The 18,164-nt window shown below is 43.2% G+C and overlaps 4 protein-coding genes across 10 annotated transcripts in view; 2 read left to right on the top strand and 2 right to left on the bottom strand.

The window, feature by feature from the left end:
- The first annotated feature begins 258 nt into the window (after window positions 1-258).
- LOC122617880 (inositol-trisphosphate 3-kinase homolog) lies at window positions 259-6,486 on the top strand. 2 transcript variants are annotated; one of them, XM_043793920.1, is made up of 4 exons: window positions 259-941; window positions 4,623-4,751; window positions 5,108-5,217; window positions 5,337-6,486. In XM_043793920.1, the coding sequence occupies exons 1-4, from the start codon at window positions 654-656 to the stop codon at window positions 6,154-6,156; spliced, it is 1,347 nt and encodes a 448-aa protein (XP_043649855.1). In that variant the 5' UTR covers window positions 259-653; the 3' UTR covers window positions 6,157-6,486. The 2 variants fall into 2 exon arrangements, with proteins under 2 accessions (XP_043649855.1, XP_043649864.1); XM_043793929.1 differs by lacking the exon at window positions 259-941 and adding an exon at window positions 4,356-4,534.
- Window positions 6,487-6,790: 304 nt separating this feature from the next.
- On the top strand, window positions 6,791-7,814 carry LOC122626143 (alpha-ketoglutarate-dependent dioxygenase alkB homolog 4). The gene is made up of 2 exons (XM_043806291.1): window positions 6,791-7,567; window positions 7,623-7,814. Exons 1-2 carry the CDS (start codon window positions 6,843-6,845, stop codon window positions 7,810-7,812), a joined length of 915 nt encoding a protein of 304 aa, XP_043662226.1. The 5' UTR covers window positions 6,791-6,842; the 3' UTR covers window positions 7,813-7,814.
- Window positions 7,815-7,849: 35 nt separating this feature from the next.
- Window positions 7,850-8,920, bottom strand: LOC122626353 (zinc finger protein 236). The gene is made up of 2 exons (XM_043806584.1): window positions 8,743-8,920; window positions 7,850-8,689 (listed from the first exon to the last, which is right to left on the bottom strand). Exons 1-2 carry the CDS (start codon window positions 8,866-8,868, stop codon window positions 7,850-7,852), a joined length of 966 nt encoding a protein of 321 aa, XP_043662519.1. The 5' UTR covers window positions 8,869-8,920.
- A 4,028-nt stretch (window positions 8,921-12,948) lies between these two features.
- Window positions 12,949-18,164, bottom strand: part of LOC122626332 (acetylcholine receptor subunit alpha-type acr-16) — a 74,351-nt gene continuing 69,135 nt past the window's right edge. For all 6 annotated transcript variants that reach the window (XM_043806548.1, XM_043806544.1, XM_043806543.1 and 3 more), the window contains 4 exons: window positions 14,258-14,367; window positions 13,976-14,190; window positions 13,738-13,911; window positions 12,949-13,154 (listed from right to left, as the gene is read on the bottom strand). In XM_043806548.1, the coding sequence (XP_043662483.1) occupies window positions 13,070-13,154; window positions 13,738-13,911; window positions 13,976-14,190; window positions 14,258-14,367 (584 nt within the window). In that variant the 3' untranslated portion in view covers window positions 12,949-13,069. The remainder of the gene's footprint in view (window positions 13,155-13,737; window positions 13,912-13,975; window positions 14,191-14,257; window positions 14,368-18,164) is intronic.

Here is an 18,164-nt window from a genome sequence, read left to right as displayed (position 1 = left end):
GCGGTTCATTCCTGAAATATCCAGCAGATTAATTCGATCAACTCCCGCGGCTGTAGCCCCACCCTCTCTGGGCTCTCTCCACCGCTCGCGATCAGTGCTCCCCAGAGAGCACTCTCCCCACGTAACTCTCCGGCACTCCAATTCCCCGAGAGAGCGCTTCGTTTCACGAGCCGAGACCCGAACGAGCGGCGACGATTGCCGAGCCATCCGATGATCACAAAACTGGGCGCCATATGGCGAAACCAGTTAGTCGCCATCCAGAGCAGCCAGACCACGTAACGCCACGTTTCTCGCCGGATCCACCACCGTTTCGATTCGATTCGCCGCGATCGTCAGTGCTATATATACAGTTCCCAACGGAGCCGAGCGATAAAGATAAATGTGCAAAAACAAAGCGCACTTAGATAAAGATAGCGAAGTTTCCATGTGGAAGGCGGCACAGTGCAAGTGAAGTGAAACGAGAACGCAGTTTTGAATAGGAAATACAAAGTACTCACATAGATGTATATGTAGAGAATCCGAGACTTGGAGTCAGAATGCAAATGTGGCGAGCATAAAGTCGCAAACCGTGAAAATCTACGATACATATTCCAAGTCGATACCAAGTGGCAGCCAAGTGAAACCCGGTGTGCAACCGAACACACACAAACCGAATGACTATGACTTCTACGGTGCTCCAGCGGCCCATTCAAGCCAAGCCAGAGAAGAAGGCCTCCTCCAAGTCGACCAGCTCCGCGAGGAGTCGCTCCACAATGGCCTGGTCCAATGAGAAGTTGCGCTTCTCCTGCATCGACAACATCGGCCTCAAGCAGCTATGGAAGCTCATTGCCCTGGACACGAGTGCTCCCTCCAAGCAGCGCAGCGCCATGATGTTGGAAGTGGAGCAACAGCAGCAGCAACAGCAACAGCAGCAGCAGCAGCAATCGAACAACAATAACGAGGTAAGTGGCCGAAAGAAAAGAAAGCTTGTAAGCGATTGTGACGTCAATGAGGATTGGGGCAACGCATCCACATCCGCGTAGAAAGCCAACATGCAGAGAAAGTGACCAAAAAATAAGACATAAGTAAGACAGTCGAAGTGCTGGTAAACTTCGACTCCGGCTCGTGAATGACGTCTGTTTGTTGTGGGGACACATTGTTGAAACATCTGTGGGTCCCACCCAGTCACCAGCCACCAGCCACCAGTCACCACCCCAGATATGCGAAAGGCAAACAGAGTGTGGGAGATCGGAGGGCGGCCTGGAATTCCAATAATCCACGTAACGTAGCCGTAGCCAATTTGCATACTACTACGAGTCTGCGCTAATTAAAGCCTCAGCAAATGAGACCCGTGAGCGTAACTCAGCCGGACATGGCCAGTTATGATCACACATCGCCAGCAGATTGAGATGTGGACACTCGTCCACTTGGACACTGGCTTGTCCAGTGGACAATCGAATCGATTCATTTCGATTCCGTTTCATTAAAGACAATTGATTCGTTGACAAAGACGGGAGCTTCATCTCCCCTTTTTCAGACAGTCAAGTCCTTATTTTGCACAGTGATTGTTGCTTTCAGGGGTTTATTGACATCGTTTCTCTCAGTGTGATCACTTCGAGCACTCTTGTTCGCTTCAAGTGTCAAGTGCAGCGGCCCACACTCTTAGCGGCCTCAGCTATCAGCGGTTTATTTCGGCCATTTTAACTTTGAGGTTCTCTAAGATCAAGGCTTGCGAGCATAGCGAAGGTTATTAGAAGCACGGAGATCGGGTTTGGGGCTACTAATCTAGTTTCTAAATGTAAATCCACGGTTATTCCCCTGATCCTAATTATGTTACTCATTTTATTAATTCAAATTCGCGCTGAATGTCGAACTTTCGCATAGTGATTCACGTGGATTTTCGTGTAAGCGCTGATGAGTGCAGTAAAGGGAACAAGACGCTATTCGTATTGACGCATTTCGGATCCGGTTCTCCTCCGACTAACGGTTACTCATGACCAACCTGCCAGCCACTAGAATTTTCAAATTGCGACTTAGAATGATGGTGTGGTGCTAAAAGAGTGTGAGTTCTCCGTTCTCGGTTCTCGGATAGTTTTTTGGCCCTGGGACACGGATCTCTAACCCTCTGCTGATGGGTTGGAAATTGCGATATTAATTTTCGTTTTAAGCCAACTGGTTTGAACCACCTTTTGCCCCATCTGCCACCCGTTCCCTTCGTCAGGGGAACCCCTGGTCCCCCCTTCGTCGGATTGACGTCAATGCAAATTAACCACCCGACGGACCGATACTATCGATATATCAAAGAAACCCCCCCAGACAGTCTGGGCCAATTTCTTGGCTGGCTCTCTCGGGATTGTATTATAATGTCAGGGTTGTGTTCTAGAAAACCTGCGAAGGCTGCTGCACCTGAGTCACGCCCACCGAGTTGGGGATCCTGAAAAACCGGCTTAATGTTGCACGTTTCATGTTGCATGTTGCAGGTTCAGGGTCAAAAGCAACCAGCCCTCTGCGAGGTTAGGATGGACCTTAATCGAAAGGTGAACCCCTGCAAGACCAAGAACCTCAAATTTAAACAGTTAAGAAGCAAAAAAAAAAAAATTAATTCGACAGGTTGATTAACAGCTCAGCCAAAGCGCCCTGACGTCACGCGCATAAATTTATTTGAGCAAATTTTTATTTTTTCTATTTGCCTCTTTGGTGTGCTTTAATTTTTTCGTTGCTATTTTGTTTCTGTCGGTTAACACGTTCGTCCGGCGGCTATAGCAAATGTTAAGTAGTCATAAATAAACACTACTAAACTGTGGGCTTAGTTAAACGCCAGAATATTGGGGGAAAAAAAACAGTCCAAAAATAACAATGTAGTTGAAATCGCGGCCAAAACGCGGCTAAAACGCACTCAGATCCCGAACTCGATCTCGGCTTTGAACTCAAATGAATGCGAATGCGAATGCGAGTGCGAATCGCTCAAGCGAAAAGTGCTGTAATTTTTGAAGTTAATTATTGTTTTGTTCACATTGCGGTTTCAGCTTTTCATCTGTCAGAAGTGATTTCGCTGAGGTTTTTCCTTTGGCGAGTTTTCTCTGAAATGCATTACACACGAGCGAACATCAGCCAGGTGATGAGATAATTAAACATGTAATATCATATAAAAATGAAGTAATAGGGCCCCGGTTCTCCCACAGTATGACGTACTTAATCCTAATCCAATTGAATGCCCATGTGCTGAACTCAACCAGGTGGCGTACGTGCAAAAATGTGCGAATATGGACTATTTAATGGGCTCGCTGCCAATCTGTAGTAAATGCAGTTGTAAAACAAGTAGTCAATGAATACAAGCCACTGACGTCGATTATTCCGATCGCAGCTATAATTAAAACCCCGTTAACTCCGAAGCGTAACATGTAACTCTCGATAAAGGTCAGTGCTGACGACACGATCCAATGATCCAATGATCCCACGAACCTCGAATATTGATTATCGGAATTTGATAGGCGGTGTACGCTTCAAACGAATGTGACATCTTATTAGCGCCTAATTAATACATAACAGGGGGTCTCTTTGGTTAACCGTCAATATGGAAATGCGAGCAGGGAGGCCAATAGAATTGGAACCAAAACAGGTCTTAGAAATTACAATTTTAGGCGCCGTTGGCGGAATTTCACATTCAAAGCGATTCTGAAATCAGTATCATCGCGTTGGTCGTTGGTCGTCATTCATTATCTCTAACCCATATCTGTGGGGGCTTAGCAGTTAAGCCAGTGTATTTGCACCCTCAAATCAAATATTTGCCAACCGCTAACTGCAAAACTGCCGCAACATGATAAGCACAAGATCATACCATTCAGCGCTGATAAGGAGCGATGACCCTGGCAACGGGTGTTCACTGTGGGGCCATCCACCACCAACCACCCCTTTTCCACACCCCCAGCGCCCTGAAAAGGGAACGCGTGACGAATTTGTGCCACATATGCAAATTTGCCAACTTACGTAAAGATCGTGCGCCATTGCAGCAATGCTATTAACCCGAGATTACGGCTGGTAAGGTTGGTAGGGTATTGCCTAAGAATACGCAGTGTTATCTGGCCAGTTAAGATACGATAATAGTGGGGAGATAGCGACGGAAAACAAGAGCAGAAGCAGATAGGCGGCCATATAAGATGGGGGCACAGGCACAAACAAGTTCCGCAGCATTTGCCTTAATTAGTCAATTAATCAAAGCAGCGGAGTGAGGATCGTTTCGGATTGTAGCGGATTGGTTCTGATCAGAACGCATTGATTCGGATCGCCTTGTACGCTGACAGGTCGTTATTTGTTATGGCCAATGCTTATGGCTCAATTCGCATAGGCAGCAAGCAGCAAACAAAAACAAACGCCAACTTTGCATACTAAGTGCCTCATTAGGGACACGGCAGTGCCGGGGATCTCGGTCGTAAACCACACACGACGACCCATCAAGTGGATTCGCATTTTTATATAAGCATAAACAAAAGGGGGCCGCCTAGAATTTTTCGCCATTTACCCATGCATTCGGCTTGAATAATTAATTAACGCCTGCGTGAGTCACAAAATGCAATGCACTGCTAAATATTTTGCCTCACCTTTGCATTACAAACTAACTAATTTATTCCTTTCGTTTGTTACAGCGGATCCCCAATGAGAACTGCGACAACTTGGCCGACTATTTGAGTATCCAAAGAGCGGCCCAGGCCCAGAAGAATCACATCCAGTCCCAGGATCCGGCTCAGATGTCCCTGCTCAAGTTCTTGGCCATTGTAAGTACCTAAGTACCCCTCGCTGTTTACACACTCGTCTCGTGTCAATTGGCCAGAAACTTTCCACCGGACCGCTTCCTGGTCAGGAGCCTCGGACAATGTGCGATCGGTTGGCCGGTTGGCGTACTACCTTCATAAATTTCGCGTTTACGAGGCTGCAAGTTGGGCGTGGCCCTCGTTGGGCTGGCAAATAAAATTCGTTTGATTATTTATAATCGCTGCCGGCGGACAGTAATGTTTCCCTCTGGCGAAAAAGATTGCGGCAAACCCGTTCGCAGTCGCGATAACTGCAATTTATCAATGAATGCGTATTTCTTGTTCTCCTTTACTAAGTTCATTTTTCCTCTTATTTACAGAATGCCCTAGAGCTGAGTGCCCCAGCCACGCCACATCTCCTCCAGCATCAGCAGGCCCACACGCAGCAGAAGCCACAGGGCTGGATGCAGCTGTCCGGTCACCCAGAGAGGTAAGAATCTTAGAACATATTTAAATGGCTTAGAAAACACTTAAAAAACAACAATTTTATCAGCCTTAAGCATTGTTTTAGGTCAATTACTAACTGCTCCTGTTATTCTTATTTTCCAGCATTGTTCCCACGTCAACTGGAATAGTGCGCAAACGGATCTCAGGACTGGAGGATAGCGAAGTGCATGCCTACCGATTGATCTGCCAGGAACCACAGACCGCTCAGATAGTGCCCGCCTACTTCGGAATACAGGAGATGCAATCGCAGTACTTCATTGAACTGCAGGATCTGCTGGCCGGCTTCCGGGATCCGTGTGTGATGGACATCAAGATGGGCAGCCGCACCTTCCTCGAATCGGAGGTCAGCAACGCGACGCTCAGACCGGATCTCTACCAGAAGATGATCGCCGTGGATGCGGGAGCTCCCACGTCTGCGGAGCACGAGGCACGAGCGATCACCAAGCTGCGGTACATGACTTTCCGGGAGTCCCTGTCCTCCTCGCACTCCAAGGGATTCCGGATCGAGGCACTGCGTCTGCGCGGACGACCTCCAGTTAAGGATTTGAAGACCTGCCGAAGCAACGAGCAGATTGCCCAGACCATTGAACAGTTTTTGGCCGCTCGGCGATCCGTGCAAAAGGAGCTGCTGAAGCGACTGAAGCACATGCGCCTGGTCATCGAGCAGTCGTCCTTCTTCGCCCGCCACGAGATCATTGGCTCCAGCATATTCATCGTATACGATGACGATCGGGTTGGCGTTTGGCTTATTGACTTCGCCAAGTCCCGGGAGCTGCCGCCGCAGGTGAGGGTGGACCACCGAAGTGCCTGGACGCCGGGAAACCGCGAGGAGGGTCTGCTTCGCGGAATGGACGAGCTCATCCGCTCCTTCGAGGAGGTCTACGCCCGCTGTGGTTCCCATCGCAGCTGCCTGAAAATCTAATGGATGGACACGGATCGATTGCACCAGCAGCTGGATCTGCACCAAAAGACTGATCACCCAAGCTCCATTTGTACAGATAGAAGAAGAGATAAGAGAAGAGGATTCACCGCATCGCCCGGGCTGAGCTCCACCCTATATTACCCCCTTGTTCCATATTGGAAATATCGGGATTCAGCTCGGTTAGAAAATGTAAGACAAGCTGGAAGAAAAAATAACGATTAGTATTGATCACCAAGCAGCATTTGTTTGATTGAAACAGGTTTAAACTAAGTATTTGTGCAGAGCAATCTAAATCTAAACGCAAAAAATAAAATATCTTAAGAAAGTGAAGATTTGTGTTGGAATTTTGAATGGTGGAAAATCGGGAAAAATGTAATCTGCAAATACACTTAAGGCCAAATAACCACGCTTACACTATCCATACATTGATTTCAAACAGGGCTTTGATTCTTCGCAGCCTTTTAAGTTAGTTAAAACCGAAATTCTAGTCATAGTAAAGTTTTCGACTGTCTGCATTCAAAATGGCTAACAGAGCGCCAATTTTCCGCTTAACAGACACTGTTATAGTTTACAGCAACGTATTTTTGCTACGATTGGTATCTTATTCACAGACCAACTACCAGTATATTTTGCACATCCGGTCACACTGGTCGTTTGTTATTAACGTGTTTTTGCGCAATTTCGGAATGAATACAATTCGTCCTTGCGGCTGCAAGGGTGTGCGCACGTGCTTAGGCTGCGAACAGGACTTTCAGATAGCGAAGCCCTCGCTGCAGGAGCAGTTCCAGCAGCTGGAAGCCTGGTCCTACTGCATCCAGTGCGATCTTCTGCAGCCCGGTTGGGATACCACTAAAGTCCAAAGAGATCATGAACATCACAAAAAGGATGAGGGTCTTCCACTGCCGGGCATCCTGGTGCAGGAGAAATTTCTCAGTGAGAAGGAGGGCGCCCAACTGATAGCCGACCTGGATGACCTGCCGTGGGACATCTCGCAGAGCGGCAGGCGGAAACAGAACTTCGGACCCAAGACTAACTTCAAGAAACGCAAACTGCGGTTGGGATCCTTTGCAGGATTCCCCAGGACAACGGAATACGTGCAGCGGCGCTTTGAAGAGGTTCCCCTGCTTCGTGGCTTTCAGACCATCGAACAGTGCTCCCTGGAGTACGAGCCCAGCAAGGGAGCCAGCATAGATCCGCACGTGGACGATTGCTGGATCTGGGGCGAGCGAGTAGTCACTGTCAACTGCCTCGGCGACTCCGTGCTCACTCTGACGCCTTACGAAGTCCAACAACCGGGCAAGTATAACTTGGACTTGGTTGCCAGCTACGAAGATGAACTGCTGGCGCCGCTGTTAAATGTGGACCAACTTGCCAGTTTCGAGGGAAAGGTGTTGCGCATCCCCATGCCAAAGTAAGTCAAATATTTGTCCACCTTTCCGCATTGACTTCATATCCCTGCGTTTTAGCCTCTCCCTGATAGTTTTGTATGGACCAGCGAGGTACCAGTTTGAGCATTCTGTACTCCGCGAGGATGTCCAAGAACGCCGCGTTTGCGTAGCCTACCGGGAGTTTACGCCCATGTACATCAATGGAGAAGATATCCAAAAGGGGGATCCTGTTCGAGAAAAATCCCAGATGTTTTGGCAAATAAACTAGCAAGCAAGATCAATGTAACTATGTAATATTAACTTTATTAGGTGCGAGGATTATCCCGATCCTGGCTGGCTGGCCTGTAATCCAAGAGTGCCACCTGTGCGGGCAGCTGAACTCCATGAATTTTCTTCAAATGAGCCCTCAGATTACTGCTGGTACTAAAGTTGTTTGAGCAGACGACGCACTGGTGATGCGAATGCTTGTGCCGGATGTGCTCATTGAGATCGCGAACCTTGGCAAAGGCGGTGGTGCAGTACTTGCAGACGTGTGAGTTGCGCACATGAGTTTTCAGATACTGGGGCGAGGCGTAAGCCAGTGGACAGTACTGGCACTTGTAGATGGCCTGGCTGCCACTGGGTTCGATATCCAGCAGGCGATTGGCCTCGTTGTACTCGTCCAGGTTGTAGTGTTTTAGTTCGACGGCCGCATAGTCCACGGTGCGTATCTCGTATGCTGGGGATTGAAGTTGTCTCAGCTGAGAGTCGGAAAGATCTAGACGTGGTTGGGCTGTGGTGGCAGGCAGAAACTCGGAGACAATCAGTGAATCTTGGTTGGCCAGCCTTTGAGAGGGTTTTGGACCGCTGTCCGACCTTCTCCTCGTGTCTCTTGTTTCTATAGGATGGTCGGGTTCTAGAACTACATAATCCAGTGGTACGAATTCCTCCAGCATCTCGTATTGCTCATCAGCTTGGTTTTCGGGCTGTTCCTCTTTTGGGTGCATCTCAACCTGGCACATTTCTACCTCCGCCTCGTTGTAGAGCTGCAGCAGCTGCTGATTGGCGAACTTCAGCTTCCTGAAGAAGGCGTACTGCTGCAGGCAGTCCCCCAGGCAACCATCACAGATCATGGGTAGCTCCTCAGTAAGATTAAGCGCTATGTTCTGGGGAATATTTATCGTATTCATTGTTATTCAAACTATTTCAAAAGTCTTACCCTGCCGAACATGGCCTCTATCAGCTGCAGGACTGTTTGATCCGAGCTGCCGCTGCTCCTGTGCTCCCGTATATCCACCGAAGCGCTGTCCACGAAGCAAATGCGACACAATTTACGCAGGTCCATGGGTTTATTATTGCTTGTAAATATAAACTCAATGAAAAGAAAACATGTAAACAACAGTGTGGCTAAATACTGTTAAGTTCACGTCCCTTAGAAGTTGTGGTACGCTTGTACGTAGTTTAGTATTTTTCATTCATCTTTTGGGAAATCGATTTGCGGTCGTTCTGCTTTTAAAAATCGATGACAAACTGTTATTTTTCAAATTTAAAAAACAAAGAAAAGGTTCTATTTCCGATTTTTTTAAGGTGCGCCATAACTCGCTCCAAAATATAACAAATAATTTAAGTGAGAAAAAGGCTCAAATTAATAGTAATATTTAATTTAAACATTATTTCTAAAGAAAAACAGCTGGTTGTTTCGATTCTCTTTTCAAAATAAATATTTATTCAGTTTTTGTGTTTTTGTTGCAATCATGTCTCTCGATTTTTAATATTAATTTGTTTATTATTTAAATCAATTAATTCCTTTGTTTTTCGCTTAAAATTAGTTATTATCGTCAATGTGACGAAAGTTATTTGTCTGCCAATAATTCTTATCGACAACAGACTTCTTGCTAATTTTTTGGTTTTTGTCTTAGCCATTTCCTATTTTACATGCATAATTTCTTGGGAAGATTTTATGGTTTTTTCTTTTTTGCGATTGGCAATCGACAGAAATTCAGTAACGGTTTAATAATTATGCAATTAGCTATTTAAATTGATGTGGTAGTTAGATTTGGGACACAGGTTTGTAGGAGGCTTGGATTTGGATTCGGGTTGGCTTGCAGATTTCTGCTCGGGTCAGTTTAGTGCTAAACATTCGCAGTTTATAGACTACGTTTTTCTTGTCATTTAGTTAAATGCTAATTTTAAATATATATTCGCTTTGTTTAAAAAAGTGTCTCGAATCGGTTTTTAATGAGCTATTTATTGTTGAACTCTGTTTAATTGCCCTGGGGTATTGGAGAACATGCGGAGTGCAATTAAAACGAAATTCGAACTCTTTGGTTTGCTGGTTTCTTTATTTTTTTGTTTGTTTGTAATACGAACAATTCGAATGCTTTCATTTTTCATTTGTCATTTCTGATGTCTGACTGTGTGTGTGTTTTGGGCGTGTACCAACCGTTTTGTAATTAGCTTTTTGCATTTCGCGATTGCGTGTAACTCTGATCAGAGGAAATTAGTTAATACTTGCAAAGTAGGTAAGTCGTAAGTGAGTAGTAGAGTTTTCAAATGAAAAAGCACTTGGCTTCACTACAAGTTTTGGTTTCGTGGTAATTTCATGTTCATTATCAATTTTAAATTCGTTTATCGTTTTAGTTTTTGCCTTCCCCTTGCAACTGCACCATCTGCACCATCTCATTAAGTTTATCTCTGGTAATCGCTTAGGTCGAAGGTCGACCTCTCCTAATGTAGGACGCTTAGTTTATGGCTCCTTTTGCAGGTCACCGCATTTTATAATTGCCTAGTTAACGCTAAATTATTATTACTTGTATTATACATAATCTCGTACATGTAGAGTTCAATCTTTTAAAGAGTGTAGAAAATGGTTTGCTTCTTAAAACAGCTTCTTTTTATCAAAAAGACATCCATACACATATACGTAGTTCTAATTATGCGCCTAGCTGCTCAAAGATTAGCACTAAATTAATTATAAAAAAAATTAAATTTAAAATGCACACACCCTCCGCAACTCTACCTCTTCACATCTAATTCTGATTCTGATTCCCGACTCTCATACTCCAACTCAAGATCTCAATTTCGATTGGAATTCGCACCTCGAAAAACAACAACCTCATGGGGACAGAGCAGTTTTCGGTAGGATTACCCATCGCTCTGGGCGCAAGTAAAAGTCGTCTCATATCAAATCTAAATTTAAACGTACCTAAATGCAAATAAACCATACAAAGTGAGTGTATACACATTAAACGCTTAGATCTGATCTGCAGTTCCTTCAGTTGATTCAGCACTCAGCACTCAGCACTCGATTGGGTTTCTTTTGACAATCTGACACTCTGACATTCTGAAATTTAGACATCGGGCATAGTAGCTACATATGTACGAGTATAGGGCCGATCTGGTTTATCCGTTAAGTAAACTTTACGTCTGGCTATCAAAAGTGGTTGCTTGTCACACAATTCTGTTAGAAATTCTCTTTGGCAGGACGAAAATAAAAAATGGGTTCATTTTTGTTTGCGAGGGGACAGAGGAGTGCGATTAACTCGGCAGTGTTTCTATGCATCTTCGTCCTTCGATCATTATCATTCTCATTTGACAAGGAGGTAGGTTTTTCATTGATTTTGGTTTTTGTGTAGAAAACATTCACGTTTCAAGGTTTCTTAGGTGGGTTCCGGAAAGAGTGTTTGAGTTCGTCATTTTTGGGGGCTATACCGTAAATATCACTGTTTTGCTTTATGTTTTTTTTTTTGGGGGGGAGAGCAGAGTAAAGTAGACAAAATTCGAAGCTCGTTTCTAGGAATACACAGGGGTATACATACGTAAGTACATAGACATAGACATAGACAGGGTGAACTCATCCGAAAACTATGCGAAATTTCCAACAAAATTGTGATTTATTCTTGCGATTTCGAGTGGCATTGGTTGGGATCGGTTGGTTGGAATTTTTGTTTTTTTTGGTTTTATTACTTGATGTGGGTTTCTGTTCTTGCGCTGCTTAGCTTCTTCTGCTTAGTGTCTTTAGTTTTGCTCGATTCCGTATTGTTTTATTAAAAATATATCCATATATATATGTGTATGTATATATGCGGTGATATATGTGTCATAAAATATATATACACCTGTTGATCTTGTATTGCTAGTTCGGTTTTTGGGATCTCTGGTTTTCAATTTCCGTTTATTATTACTTTGACTAATTAATTGGTGACTATAACTCGGTTTCATTCCCTTAATGCCCTTAATGCTTACTCAATTCGCTACAATATGTCAACAATAAATTTTCTAAAAACATGATGTTCAACGAACATGCCTTCCTCCGCTTTCCGTGTTCGTGAATGCGTCTTTAAAAATTAATTCAATTCACTATGAGTATATGTATGTATATATAGACCTTTGTTAATATCCATTATTATGTGTCAGTTTGTTACCATTTACAATCAGCTATCTTGCAAATATCTCTCCAAAAGCGTTCCAAAAGATGAACAAGTTCAGTGACAAGTGAAAACAAATGGGATTGCGCAAGGGTTTCTTCACTGGGATCATATTTCGTTTGCAAACTCGAATGAAGGAAATCAAACAAAATAGTGTTGGTCCACGTGATCCCGAAATGAAAACCGAAAGCGAAAATATTAGAGCTCAAAAATGCAGACAACCAAGGGTCATCAGACCATAACTTCTACCCCTCAACCCGCTGTCCTTAAGTGCCTATCCTGTTTTCGTCCTTTCCTACGAATAAATGGTTTCATTCCCTTGTTTTTGCATTTGTCAATTAAGTGCTTCAGTGTCCGTGTGTGTGTGTGTGTCTCTGTACGTGAGTGTGTTGCCATTTTAAATACATATCTAATGTCTCATAGGAACAATATCTTATACATATATCATATATCTTAGGTGTATCTGTGTGTCCATGTGTGTGTGTGTCTGTCGTCCGTTCACCTTACATAAATTATAACAACTGAGCATATTAATTAACTTATAACTCTGTTATTGTACATACAATTACCTAGATGTATGTGAGTGTATCTGTGTAAAAGGGTGTACACATGTAACCTTTGAGTGTCCTGTCCCGCGATGTTTCCTTGTCGTCCTGCTGCTGCTTTGTTTTCTGGCTATCCCTAACCGAATTGTTGTTTCTTTCTGCTTGCTTGCTTAACTCTTATAATTTTGTGTGTGTGTGTATGTAGCTTACTTAACACTTTTTCGGTTCTTGTACGGCAGTAATTTTTGCTTTTTTGTTTGGTTTGTCCATAAAATATTTTTTAGTACATGATTTTGTTTGGTTTCTTTCTTTTTTTTTCCTTGCAACACTTTCTTTTTGCTCTTTGTCTTTACTTAAAAATGTAATTAACAATTTTGTATTTTTTGTTATTTTTTTGTAGTTTTTCCTTTCTTTTTTTGTTTTTGTTTGCTTTGTTTTGAAGCAGCTTTGCTAGTTTTTGGTTTTTGGTTTTTGAAAAAGAACTTAACTAGGCATCTCCCGATGCATCTGCCGATGCTTCCGACGTATCCGTAGCCTAATGGTCTAATTTGAGCCCTTATCGTCCTTATCGTCCTTATTGCACGATTATGTGCGGAGCCGAGAGCAGCACGGTGACCGTTGCAATAATCGTGAAGAGCGTGAAAACAATTAAACAAAATCTGTGGAGTAGAAGAGCAAGCAAGGCGCTGGGTTAGCAAACAAAATCAGCAGCATAGCACGGCTTTCAAACAAAATGGCGTCCGGCAGTCGGCCATCTTTCAATATTAGAGCCACGTGCATGGATGAGTGTGTGTGTGTGTGTGTGCGCTGGTGTGTGTTTGCTGGTGTATGTGTGCATGCGTGAGGCACTGTGTGCTTGTGTGCGTTTATCCCGCCGGAAGTCGTGTGGCCTTATTGTTTGACGTGCCCAGCACAGCAGGCGGCTGTCGAAAGCTGCCGGTTTTGGTTCAGTAAATTCACACCCATTCGCGAGTACATGTCTTTGAGTCCATTACCGTGTGCGGTGAGTGCGGATGGACAATGGCATAGTGGTTGGAAATACTACAAAGCTGTAGAGTCACACAGATATTTGATCAAAAAGTGGTTTTTCAAATCATGTAAGTTATGGCACGACAACCTAAGAGTTGGATTGGAATCTTTTTTTATACTTTAAAGAATGACTTGTTTGTTAATAGGAATTTAATTGCTCTGGTAGTCAGATGATATTTTATCTGGATTCTGAGGTAGTTTTTACTTTCTTACCTATCCACAACCATTGCCGCGAACTTCCAATCGCCGATCAATTCCGCCTCGTCGTCGGCTTTGCGCATGCGCGCCGTAATAAATTGCAATTCTTTGAGAATCAGGTGAAGATCTTTGTGATTGCAGCCGATGGCCGTGTGGTGCTCCTCCACCGTTGTGGGCCGACCGAAGCTGCTGCAGATGTCAATTTCCAAAACATTTTAATCAGAAAACCTAGATAGTTTTGAGGGAAACTTACGCCGATGAACCGATGGCGGTCTGGGAGCCGGATATTGTGTGCCGGAAGTCGTCGTCGATGTCGAGGACATTGGCCAGCAGGGACTTGGAGGAGCGCTCCTTCAGCTCCAGCTCCTTCATGCGATTGCTTAATAGTATTGTTTTGCGTGTGATCTTGCGGCCGGGACGACCCATTCGCAAGATCCAGGGCAGCCATTGTAGGAAAACGGACTTGATCTGGTCATGTGAAGGAGTTGGCAATCAAACGGGGAACAGTGGGGGACATAAGTGATGGAGGACTCACCCACGGTGGCATCTCGTGAATGTCCGCTGTGCGATGGTGGTAGTTGAGCACCACTACTGTCAGCACCACCGACGATGCGACCATGAACATGATGCAATTGAAGTAGGTGCCTAAGGATTCAGGTGCGGAATTTTAGGGTTGCGGATTGCGGTTTGCGGTTTGCGGATGGCAGATTGTGGGGTGAATGGAGAGAGAGCAGAGAAAATGCCTATATTAGAGTGGTGCTCTGGGGGTCTCTCAAAGTCATCAAAACACTAAGAACAGAAGCTCGAAATGATAATTTACAAAAAGAGTACAACATTACTTTAGTTTAGCTTCATTACATGAAAGACTTTGGTTAGATTTTCGATTTCGATTAGAGAAAGTAGCGTAATCAAAGTTACTGTGTTGTTACAATGCTGTGACTATGTTACGTTACGCATGTTACTTTACGTTGCGGATGCTACTAAGTTATGCCTAGTGAAAGCCACTACGTTTGGATTTTAATTAAATACTTTTAGGTTTCATTCTCTGCATGCACTTTAGTGTAAGCTACTTTGAATAGGAGTCATGCGCTGGTATGGCTTTAAGAATTGAAGACGAATTCGAAACAGAGGACAGTAAAGTCCCTTCAAAAGGGAGACTTTGAATACTCATTAATACTCCATGTATGGAAGACCAATATATTATTTCTGAGACTTTACTGTCCTCGCTCCTTCTACTCTAATTAAAGCAAGCAACTTGTTTGTGGACTGGGGTCATCGGTATTCTGTGTCGGGGTATGTAAATTTAAAATTGTTCTAGAGAATGCTGGGAATCGATATTTTAATTGCTTTGGCGAACGGATTATGTGTTTGCAATTGATTTAACGTTGATTTAACGCTGCAGTTTAAGGTATGCTCTCTGAATAGGTAATTATGATTGAGTAATCGGTTTCATTAGTTCATTGCTTTTAGTGGGCTTTCGATACTTGGGTTTGAGGAACAACGCCTAATTGCGGTTACCATAAGCGAAGTATTAAATATGTACATGGCGATTCCAATTTGCAGATGGGTGGACAAGCGAGGCTATAGCACCCACAGCCGCAAAATGATAGAATCGATTAAGGTGATAGAATCGGGATAGAATCGAGTGTGGTTATCGTGTTAGTTGGAGTCTCTCGCGGAGTCAAAGAGGTTCAGCCAAAAGTCTAAAGAAGCGGAGGTTGTTTGGTTGGGTTAGTTTTTGGGTTTAGTTTTGGGGTTGGGGTAATTGGGCAATAGGTTTTGGGTTCCAAAAATACTCGTGGTTCATCATCTGCATCTCGTGTTTATCCAGTTGGAGTTGGATCATGCTCTTCATCGCTTAACATTCTTTTACCTACTTTAGTCGGTCTAGTTGGGTTTTTACAAGATTCACTTTTCATTTTGATTTTTAGCGCAAACTTTCGTCATTATCATAACTAATAAGTACTTTGTACAATCGTTTTTTTTTTGGTTTTCATATTCATTTGTTTTTGATTTATCAGCTAAAAGAGAGAAGAGTTTGGTTGTTTTTTTTTTATTTTTAAAGCTCTAGAATTTAAATTTAGTTTGATTGGATGTTGAAATGATAAACTCAAGGTTACAAACGAGTCAATTGAAAGTTCGAATACCTAAGAGCGGTACTGCCTCGCTGGTTTTCGTAATGACATTGCCGACCAGCAGGGAGAAAACTGTTTGCGACAGTAGTATAGTGACACCTGCAAAATAGTTGGTCAAATTTGGTCAGATCTCGTGTGCAAATCTCGTTGATCGCCTTCGGTTTTCAGTCCTAGAGTTCAGTCCCAGTGTCATTGGTTTCCGGTTTTCTGGTTGGATTTTGAAGAGGATTCAGGATGGGAAAACAGAGGCGAGTCCTTGATCAATTTCGATCGGTTCTCGCCTTTTCACAGAGCTATTTTCGGTGGGTTAAGATACATAAATGATATTTTTTGGCTGAACCTTCTCGCAGAGAACACAACACACAAGTTAGCACACAAGTTAGCCCGTTCTTTAAGCATATAAATATTTGATATTTGATTATTCGTTGTTTGTTGGCGGGGGGATGGTTGGTGCATTCCAAGTGGACAGTGGTAATCGGCTATCTGTTATCTGTAAGCAAACGAATCCGCGACCCATTTCAACAAACGAACACAACAAGCGGATCTCAGCGAAATGATATTTTTGCAATACCAGATGTGCAATCGAGCGGTCAGTATACATATATGTACATATAAGGCATTATTCAATTTATATTTATATTCGAAAGATTTCGTTCGCAGTTTGAGTTCTCAAAGGTTCTCAAGCAAAAAATATCATTCCGAGAAATGGGTCAAACAGTATATCGAAGGTGAGGTCGCATAGGCGGGGTTTTGGACTGGAAATACGTATGTGATCGGGGGAGTTGCGTGGGTTTGGGTGGCACAGACAATAGCTAAGATAGTTGAAGTAGCGTGTGTGGGTGGCTTCTTGTGGGTGGTTCGTGGGTGGTTGGTGGTGGGGTGGCTGGGTGGTCGTGGTCATGACTGAGAGTTTCCTGTGTGGCGGGTGAGCGAGCGATAACGATAACGATAACGAGAACGAGCTTCAAGATGGTGACAGTAATCATGGACAAACCGAGGGTGAAAAATATATCTTCTTATTGTGACTCTGTGATGGTGGAGCAATGCCAAACTCGATTATCTATTCATGAGCGAGTGAGTTGGGTGACGTGATAGTGATATTGATAGTGATAGTGAGGGTGAGAGTGATATTGATATTGATAGTGAGAGTGAGAGAACCAAATCAAACACAAATCAAAGCTGTTAGCAAAAAAGTCAAATCATACAATACAAGACATAAAACTTCTTTCTTTCTTTTATCTTTTATCTTTTTTTTTTTTTTTGTAATAGATGTCTTTCTATTTATTGGTTGTGTCTTCAACGACGACATCATTTAGCATAGTATTTCGTTTCTTTTCACAAGTATTATCCCAAACTCACTTGCATTGAAATCTGTCTCATAAGTATCTTTTGTAATTACATATGGGTTGAAATTGAGGGAGTGACGGTTTGAACGAAGCGAAAAGAGTACAAGCAAGGTGTACTGCAATACATAACAGTTATATAGTTATATAGTTCGGATATACATATATTGAATACATAATCGTTTATTTAGTTTTGCACGAGTTGAATATTTGTAGAAGGAACCTGCCAAAACGACGCTTCGATGCAATAGATAAATTATTCAATTTGAATTTTTGAGAATACGCAAATTGGCGTGGAATGAAAGGATAGTTTGTGTACCTATTACATCATCAACGCATCGTGGCTTTAGTTCAGGGAATGGAGTATATATATTGAAGAGAATTTGATCGATCATTTGTGCGGCATCGTCGAATTTCGATTACACGAACTTCAATGAGGCTTTGAGGAGGAAGTTGAAGAGAAAGTCGAAACGGAAACGGAAGTAATGGAAGTATAGATCGGAAGTACATATAGATAACGATAGCATTTAAAAGACTGCCCTAAACTGTTGGTGTTCATTGCTGGCTAGCTGGGGACTTGTTGTTGATCTAAGCTGACTTGAATAAGAAGCAAACCAAAAAGATTGTCGATTGTTCAAATGAAGATAGCAGGATATAGGCAGAGTGATAGAGAGAGAGAGAGAGAGAGAAAGAGAGAGAGACGTAGAGGCAACAGAAGATTGTATGATCAACTAAGAAACTGCTTCGATATATATTGTATTTGATATTTTAACTTCAAGTTCAGAACGATTCAGAAGATATGGTGGGACAGAGAGAACGAGTTGGAATTAGAATCAGAATTGATTTGGTTTAGTTTGGTTTTGGTTTAGTTAAGTTAAGTTAAGTTAAGTTAAGTTAGTAAGTACTTAGCAAAGTTGCTGTAATTAGTAAACATAGTACGACGTACACAAATAACATTTAACAA

Source organism: Drosophila teissieri, chromosome 2L, assembly GCF_016746235.2.
Source record: "Drosophila teissieri strain GT53w chromosome 2L, Prin_Dtei_1.1, whole genome shotgun sequence".
In the NCBI taxonomy this organism is placed as follows: Eukaryota; Metazoa; Arthropoda; class Insecta; order Diptera; family Drosophilidae; genus Drosophila; species Drosophila teissieri.
The sequence above is the reverse complement of the archived record's forward strand: the minus strand, read 5'-3'. Positions and strand labels throughout refer to the sequence as shown.